The sequence below is a fragment of the Metopolophium dirhodum genome, chromosome 1 (genome assembly GCF_019925205.1).
Source record: "Metopolophium dirhodum isolate CAU chromosome 1, ASM1992520v1, whole genome shotgun sequence".
Classification (NCBI taxonomy): domain Eukaryota; kingdom Metazoa; phylum Arthropoda; class Insecta; order Hemiptera; family Aphididae; genus Metopolophium; species Metopolophium dirhodum.
In genome coordinates this window covers 41,951,010-41,960,779 of record NC_083560.1, presented here as the reverse complement: position 1 = coordinate 41,960,779, position 9,770 = coordinate 41,951,010, and the positions used below count along the sequence as shown (strand labels likewise).

The 9,770-nt window shown below is 25.8% G+C and overlaps 1 protein-coding gene across 1 annotated transcript; it reads left to right on the top strand.

The window, feature by feature from the left end:
* Nucleotides 1-337: 337 nt before the first annotated feature.
* On the top strand, nt 338-3,650 carry LOC132934281 (uncharacterized). The gene is made up of 3 exons (XM_061000568.1): nt 338-358; nt 2,910-3,128; nt 3,447-3,650. The coding sequence occupies exons 2-3, from the start codon at nt 2,922-2,924 to the stop codon at nt 3,648-3,650; spliced, it is 411 nt and encodes a 136-aa protein (XP_060856551.1). The 5' UTR covers nt 338-358; nt 2,910-2,921.
* The last annotated feature ends 6,120 nt before the right edge of the window (nt 3,651-9,770 follow it).

Below are 9,770 nucleotides of genomic sequence, written 5' to 3'. Positions count from 1 at the left end.
TTTTGTTATACTTACAAAACAAATAACCATAGATACCTTCATAAAAGGTTTACCATGTTTATATTAAAATTGTCTGTAGGTACATGGTACAATTTTAATTAAATATGAGATTAGTATACATCATCACTAAAATGAACTTAAATGATCTTTAATAACATTACGAAATCGCCGAACAATGAATCATCGATAAGATTTCTTTACAAAAACCTATCCCGAAAAACGATAAGCGTTTATTCAAAACTCAGTTCATAATTATATTCAACATTAAATTATTTCTGTATTTTGTACTGTTATTTATTCTGCTCTCTTGTGTATCAAAATAAAGACAACAGTTCGTTTTTACACCACTTTTATAACGGTAAGAATTATTTATTTTATTTATAATATAATTTGACAATTTTATCTCTTTCTTCTTCGGCACATAATAATATGGTCTGTATTGTAAAAATTTTAATTTTCATCAAGATTTTATTTTAATATTTGGCGTGGTATTCACTATAGACATTTTAAACATCTACCGTAGATAGGTACCTACTTTCGTCCATCACCGGCCTGCTATAATTTATTTTTTAAATACTGAGCATGTATTGAAATTACAATGACGCGTGTTTTGATTATTTCTGAAAACACATTTTATAGTAAAAACATATTTTGGTGTACAACATTCAGGATGAGTTAATGTAGCAAAATATTTCTTGCAAATACTTTGTGGGAGGAGGATGTTATTGTACATTAAGTTGTTATTTCACTTTTTGAGTTAACCGATGTTATATTTTTAAATATCTTATTAATTATTGATTTCTGTAAAACGTTGTTTAACGTCATAAATAAATAAAAAATAAAAAATATATATTGATTAGTACTGATTTACATAAACTATGTGAATTCACTATGTGAATTATGTAAGACTCATAAGTTATGATAGTTTCATTCATCCTCAAGTAATCTGGTTGTTTAGTGTTCGTTCGTTGATTTTTTTTCGATTTTGGTAATTTAATTTCTTATTATATATTATAAGAATCTAATGTTCTATACAGTGTTAATAGTCTCGGTTAATGTTTCTGTTAATCAAATACTAGGGCAATTTATGATGTAAGAATATCACAGCTTAACTTTTAACTGAAGGCAATCTAATTTCATTAACTTCAGTTTTCACAGTTAATTATTTTCATTAACTTGCACACCATTGCCTAATATATCACCTGATTATTGATGATGTTCAATATTTTTAAATATATAACATATTAATATTGGTAGAAATTATATTTCTTTTTACACAATACATGTTAAAACAAAAATAATAAGCCATTCAACTGGCCCGTGTCTGATAAACACGTAGCGTCAGTGGTTACAAATATATACAATACCGCAAGAATGCAAGATACACGTTTGCCGCGTTTACTAAATTGAACTTAAAATACTTTAAATACACCACATTATGTTATCTTCAATACTTCTATAGATAAATAATTCATTAAAACATCATAACAATTTTTCCTATGAACTAATATTTAATAAATAAGTTTTAACTTTGATTTTACATTGGGTATGCGCCGAAAATCGAAAATCCGTTGACGGGTATACGCCTTATACCCGCGTAACCGTATACCAATACATCCTTGTTGGTACAAATGCTATTTCTTTTTACATATTACATGTTAATTTTTACATGCTGAAAAAAAATACGTTGTATTATAGGAATTACTCTTTAGATATAATTCCCATTAGGCATGGAGCCAATTATTTAAACCAAATATTGAATCGTTACTAAATAACACTTTTATTTTTTATTAGACACCTACAAGTTACAACTATAGTAAACATAAACAATAGTGTTGGTTTGTTAACTCTTTTTAGATTTTGGTAGTTTAATTTTTTAATTATATATTATAATAATCTAATTTATAGTGTTAGTCGAGAAGAATTCTAGAAGAAAGTCAAATTAAGTTTTTATGAGCGTTTGAAATTCATATTTTTACAACATTTGATATTCACTCGATTTCTCATGTAACGATTTCCTTATTTTGTTGTAATTAAAATAGGAACGACGTAGATACTTTAAAATTTCACTGAATGTTTATATTAGCATTTTCTATACACCACAACAGTTTCCAAAAAATTTGACTCTTTTTGAGCTGTTGACGGACATATCTCAATTTTCCATTTTTTTAGTTTTTTTTTTCTGTAAATATCAATAAAATTGTATTTGTTTGGTAAAAATGCAAAGCTCCTGATATATTTTTACAATAGCAGTAAAAAAATATTAAGAATACATAGACACAAATTTTTTTTTATAAGCATTGAAAGTTCGAATTTTGACGAAATTCATCAAATTTAAAATTTAATAATTGTTTTGTAGTTAAAAATGTATAAAATTCTCAACTTTTATAGCTAATGATTGAATATTTAAAAAAATGTTTCACGTAAATAGGTTTTATATGAATTTTTTTATTTACAATAGTATCATCAAATATACTTAGTAGTATCATAGGCTGACTGGCCGTTTTCGCTCAGAATCGTTTTTCTTATACAACGATATTATATCTTTGAATTCAAATTTAACACCATCTATTACAGTTATCTACTTGTAACCTTCTATACAGCAGAGCGACAACCACTTGCCCACCTTATTTTGTTAATTATTAACTTTTAACTGAAAGAAATTACATTTAATTGACTTTCAAAACTTTGCCAATTATTAGGCAAGGACAAAATTATTTAAGCCAAATAACGTTTTGTTACTACATAACACTTCTATTTTTGCACCTACGAGTTACAACTTTAGTAAACATAATCAATATTAATATTTTTTATACATCAATAAGTAATATTTAATCAAAAATAAAAGAAGGTGAAGTTTAAAATAATTGTAAAGATGTAATTGTTATGATCTCATCGTTTTGTTTTAGACTACCAACAACATGTCTTCTTCTCATTCTCCTTCTCAATCTTCTTCAAAAGATGGTAAGCCATCATTCAACCTTCAAAAGGCGTTGGACAAATGTGTGTCTGATTGGGATAAGGCTAAGGCAGCTAGAGATAAAGCAGAAACAGACCTTGCGCTTGTTTCACCCACAAAGCCAAACGATGCCAAGCCAATTAAAAAAAAAAAAATTTCAAATACTTCAGTAAGTTATTAAAATCATAGTGTAAATCCAACTACTTTTTCACATTAAAATTGGCGGCTGGTAACTCATCTGCTCCATGACGTCACTCTTGGCTATTTGTCAATTATCATTATACCGTTATATCGTACCTTTCTATTATTTTTTTTAAATAACAATACGTAAATACAATTATCGTTAATTTATAATATTTAATTAACTATATGTTATGTTTATGTTTTTCGTTTATTTATGAAAATTGTATTTAAAAAAAACCAAAAATAAAAGTTTAAATAATTATTGTAAAAATGTAATTGTTATGATCTCATCATTTTGTTTTAGACTACCAACGACATGCCTCCTTCTTCGTCTTCTTCGAAAGACGGTAAATCATTATTCAACCTTCAAAAGGCGTTGGACAAAACTGTATCTAATTGGGATAAGGCTAAGGCATCTCAAGTAAAATTTCCGACTGCGCTTGTTACACCCACACGGCAGAAGGATGCCAAGCCAATGTATCCTAAACCACCTAGTCGCCAAAACTAGGGCCTATATTATTTTAAATTATATTATTATACTCTTTATATTATATTATTATATTATTTTTTCATTTTAAAATGTAGACCATACGCTGCTGTTTGATACGAAACGGGTTAATAAATTATGTCGTTGTTTTTGTTCTTAAGTTATTCATTAAAAAATATTATTGATCTAGTAATTACGAATTACATTTTAAAAGTTTTAAAAATTGTATTATATTATGTCGTATTAATAACAACTGTCAACTATTGTACGTCACGTATTGAATAAAATATGTTGTTTAATTTACTAAACGTGAGGTATCTATTATTTTTTCTGTATTTCTTCTGCTTTATATTTCTTATGTCTGTTGAAAAGACGGTGGTGTAATTTTGATTTTAATATTATATGTTTATCGTTTAGTTGTTTTTATTAGGGATTATATCAATTTCGTTGATTAAAATTAAGTCACTGTGAATTTCGTATGTTATTGAATACAATTATCTAGAAACCAAAGTCCAACCTTGATAAGAATGTTAATCTCACATAGCATAGTGTTCGAACAGCGCCTAAACAGATAGTTACTTAAATCTATGGACTAATATTCGAGTTTTTCATTTGAGGATTGTGGTAGGTACGAGTAAAAAGTTTCGCATACATCGAAAATATCGCAATCTGTTAATGGTTATATTATGAATTAATCATAAGCATACAGTTCATTCGTTTCAAATTGCCATATATATTTAATATGAGTATGCAAATTGATGAAACATAGTAACCGAACCATATAGTATATTTTGTAATATTATAAAACCGTTTGTTATAAGGGAATATACTGTTATATTTAATTTTTTTGTTAATTGTATTATAATATTACAATAAAAATTGGATGGACTAATAAGTTAATTATAATTATATTAATTATAAAATTATCTTATCGATATGTTATTAAAAACGTAATCATATCTATTTGATGACATTCATTATTCTCATATTCGAATGTCACCGATATGCATTGTCTATACACGATCAAATTTTAAAAATATTTTGATTTGTTTTGAACATTTTCTGTTTTCAATTTTATTAGTCACTTTTTCTATGAATGTCAATAAAACTTTATTTGTTGGGTAAAAAAGCTTGAAAATTGAATACAAGGCTTCTACTATAATGTTCTTATGATATTTGAAGAATGATAAAAATCCTTAGTCATTGTTTTTATTTATAAGCATTTAAAGTTCAAATATTGAAAAAATACGGATAAATCACGAAAATAAGCAAATTATTACGAGTTGAGAATTCATAAACATTTTTCTTTTTAAATCTAAGATTTTAAATGTAATACAAGATTCCTCATAAGTTTGTCTACCTTTATCAAAAAATAATTATTTACAAGCAAATCAAATTTAACTTTTATGAGCGTTTGAAATTTATATTTGTACATGTTGGATATTCACTCGATTTCTCATGTAGCGGTTTTGTTATTTTATTATTTTTCAAAAACGAATAACTGTAGATACAAGAAAATTTTACGGAATGTTTATATTTTCATTTTCTATACATCATCAAATATTTAAAATATTTTGTCTCTTTTTAAGCTGTTTACGGACATTGTCGGTTTTAAATTTTTTTAGTTTATTTTTTTTTATAAATATCGATAAAATGTTGTTTGTTGGGTAAAAAAGTGTGAAAATTTAATATAAGGCTCCTGATATATCGATTTAATAGCAGTTGAAAAATATTAAAAATACATAGGCACAATTTTTTTTTATAAGCATTAAATGTTGTCAATCAAATGTTGACAACATTTATCAAATTTATAATTTATTAATTATTTTGTAGTTAAAAATGTATAAAATGTTTAACTTTTATAGCTAAGGATTGAAAATTTAAAACAAGGCTCCACGTAAATAGGTTATATATAAATTACTTTATTCACAATAATATCATCAAATCAGTATGAGTAATATCATAGGCTGACTGACCGTTTTCGATCAGAATCGTTTTTCTTATACAATGATATAATATTATTGAATTCAAATTTAATGCAATCCATTACAGTGAACCACTTGTAACCTACTGTATAGCAGAGCTACACCCACTTGACCATCTTTTTTATCCTGTATAAAAAATTTCTACCAGAAAGAGTTCATTGATTTCTATATATAGTATCTCATCTTTTAACGCAGTTTAAATCTAACAGAGTTTAAACTTTGTGAAATAGACAGTTGAATCCTGTACCGTTTTGGAAATGGTGTAACCTTTTTTTCAAATGTTTATAATATGACCATTGTCCCAGTTATTTTATATTGCGTTATTAAAGTTTTCATTATAATTATTAGAGAATACAATAATTATTGTGGTCTTTTTTATGTAATTGCTTGGGTTAATTTTGGTATTCATAAAACTAAAACTATATTTTGAAAATATCATTATTTTTAACTAGAAAAAACAATAATACATATTATACAAAAACAAATAAAAGTAGATGCTTGAAATTTTCAGATTTTCTATAGTATAGACTCTATACCATAACATTTTCAACATATCATTTAAACTCTTTTTTATTTATAAACATACGATCAAATGTTTAAAGTTTAAGAATATTTTTGTAGTTTAAATGTACGAAATGTTTGGTATTCATAAAATTAAATGTTATATTTATAATGATAGATACTTTGTGTTTTAATAAAATTTGAATAATTACATTGATAAATGCATTTATGGTTTTCTTTAATCTAAATTTTATTAATGTTATGATAAAATTATTTAAATATCCGTATAATTATTAATTATTATAATTACTTTTAAAACAATATTAAAATAATAAGTATTTATATTGTCATTATAACATTTATTTTTTATGAAGACCCAAATAATTTCAAGCAATTACATTGAAAGACAATAATAATTATCGTATTCAGATAAATATAAAGTCAATAATATACGTAATGGCTGGATATTTCTAATTATGGCCAGCAAAGTATCAAATATAGATGAAATTGTGTACCAGGACAAAACTATAAGTATTATATTTATTATAGTACTTATATTTATTTCTTTTCCAACATTTGTCGTCTTTAATATTCGGAAAATAACTACAGTCTGCTCTAGTCTGAAATTCAGACCATACTCGGAAACTTTGATGTTGGAATACTGTTCACATTTATTTATAATATATATAATTTCAAATTTTAACAACAAACGAAATGATTTAATCTTTATCATCTAATTACCTCTTTATATAAATTGAATACGTTTTAAATCATTCACTTAACAGTTTCGACCAGCTGGCACACCAATGGCCCGTGGATTTCATTTTCAAGGGGTCCCATAATGAAAAATTAACTAAGGCACTAATGTGATGGGAACGTTAACATTAGTTAGGTATAATTGCCATCATATAACACGTATATATTATGGTAGTTATTACAATATAATATAAAGTATATTATGATATTATGTTATAATACAAACGTCTCAGTTTTGTATCGGATAATTGAGATCATGAAATTATTTATTATATTTTTGTAAATTTTATCATTGTTAAATATTATTTATTGTAAAATATTTCAAGAACATACTTTTTAAGAACTTTACTTTAACTATCATCCCATACATATTTAATATATGTTATGCTCATTATAGTCAATATTTGTATTATCATAATCGTTCTTAAAAATATATCGTGCTGAGTTCATTTTTAAGGTCATACTTAAAAAATGCAAAAGAAAATGTTAAAGTATTTGTATACAAATGTGTAACAAAAACTTTATAAAAAAAAAAATAACAATTGCCACTGCAAATCAATCAATATAGTAAAAAATTTCAAATATCTAGGTATTGAAATGTGCTCTGATATGAAGTTATTTTATATTGGGTAAATAAAGTTTTCATTATAATTATTAGAGAATCCAATAATTATTGTGGTCTTTTTTATGTAATTCCTAAGGTTAATTTTGGTATTCATAAAATTAAATGTTATATTTATAATGATACATACTTTGTGTTTTAATAAAATGTTAATAAGTACATTGATAAATGCAATGTTATTATTCAGATTTAAGAAAACCAAAAATTATCAAACTAGTGACATTTAAATATGAGAATGGTAAATGTCATCACTTAAATATGATTAAATCTTTAAGTACATTACTACATCTCCAAGGAATGAAATATACATATATATAATATATAAATATATATATATATGCGAGTATAATACGCTCAATATTTACGTAATTGCGATACATATAATATTAAAACATACCGTACGAAAATTAAATTTATTAAATGAATACACTGATTTCTTGACTTGACTTTTTGAAGGTATGTAGATCAAAAACAAAATCCGATAACGCATCTGTATCCACAGTTACTCTGGCTTGTGTAACTGCAACTGTACCAGGTCTATTATCTAAAGCTATAATTAGAGTAAAAGTAAACAACCTTGATGCATATACTCTCATTGACACTGGTAGCTCTATTAGTGTAATAGTAACTTGTTGCCAAAAAATACTTGGTTACAATTGATATTGATAAGACTTACTTTTTAATTTGTATCTGTAGGTACCTATTATGTGGAGGCTAAATATATATTTTTGGGCGCTAATCCACACTTCCCCAACCACCAACTAATTACGCCTATGAAAGTTTTCATCAACTTTATTTAATTGATAATAATAAATAATAAGTGGCAACATTGCACAGAAAATCAAACGTTATCGTGTTTTTTTTGGAGGGTAATTTTAACAATCCATCGTTTGTTCAAAATCATACGGAATCGTGTTCCCAAAAAGGTATAACGCATGGAATCTTGCTTTACCGGTACGTAATAGCATAAAGCTATAAGCTGGGCGGGGCAGTCGGATTCTCCGGATTTTCGGGGTGCACAGAACATACCAAAACTTACTACTAAACACACACCAACATACTTCACGATCATCACGTAGCTTATCACGTAGCTCCATAAACAAATACACATCATGTAAAATACAAGGTTAGTTTTCTATTATCAGTTGCCTTATTCTGAAAACTTATTTTTGTATTTGGTATTCATTAAAAAAATACATATTTCCGATCCATAAAAATAGTTTAAAATTTGTGACAAGACGTATTATTAATCAAAAACATTAAATTTATTCTTTGAACGAAATATAGTATTGGCCCATGATATGATTATTTTTATAAACACCAATGTGTTGTAACCCGTGTGGCCTGTATCGGCTGTATCATATGTAACCTATCTCTGAGTAAAAATATTAAAACTTGAAAATATAGCTGTTTTGTGTTAAATTCTCTTAAAAACAATAAAATGGTTTAAGAAATTAAATATATGAACAAAAATTATGAATGGCATGATGGAGTTGGCCAATGAGAGCACCATTTATCCAAACTTATCAATTTAAAATTAGGTGTTACTTCTTCTACTATATATTATATATAAATTGTATATTATTTTATGTTTTAAACTGTTTTATAAGGCTCAACCCGTTAATAAATAATTAAATAAAATGGACTTAAGAATTTTAATTTAAATCACCGATTAAACTTAATTATCAGGATACAGAATCTAAGCTAGTATTAATTCATAAAACTCTTGACAGGTTGCTGTAATCCCAATTAATGTGAAACTGTTTACCAGCAATACTACCTATACCAGCCTCAAACAATGGTTATTAGTTAATATTAGTCAATAGTTTTTAGTAACAATAAAAACATGTATAATTTACAGCTTGAATAAAAATATTTAAGTTATGTTATTGTCCTACAATATTGAACAAGATTGTTGATTTTTAATCACCTAAGATTCTCGTTTTTCTGATATTATGATTTATAATAAAAATCATACCAATGTGCCATATATTGTATTTATACAGTTATACCGTTACGAACTTAATGTATAACCATTAACATATTATTATAAGACTTCGTATCTATAAATATAATTACGGCGTTTATATTAGTAAGTGTAAGATGCGACGTTCTTACTTAGACCTTCTAATTTTTTTTTACTATCTACGGCAATTACGATAAATACCAAATATTTTTATACCTGATTAAAAGGATTAACAGAACAAAAAACCTGCTCGTAATTGTTTCTTGACACTTGTACTATTATGCCTTCCTCACACTATAACTGATTATTGG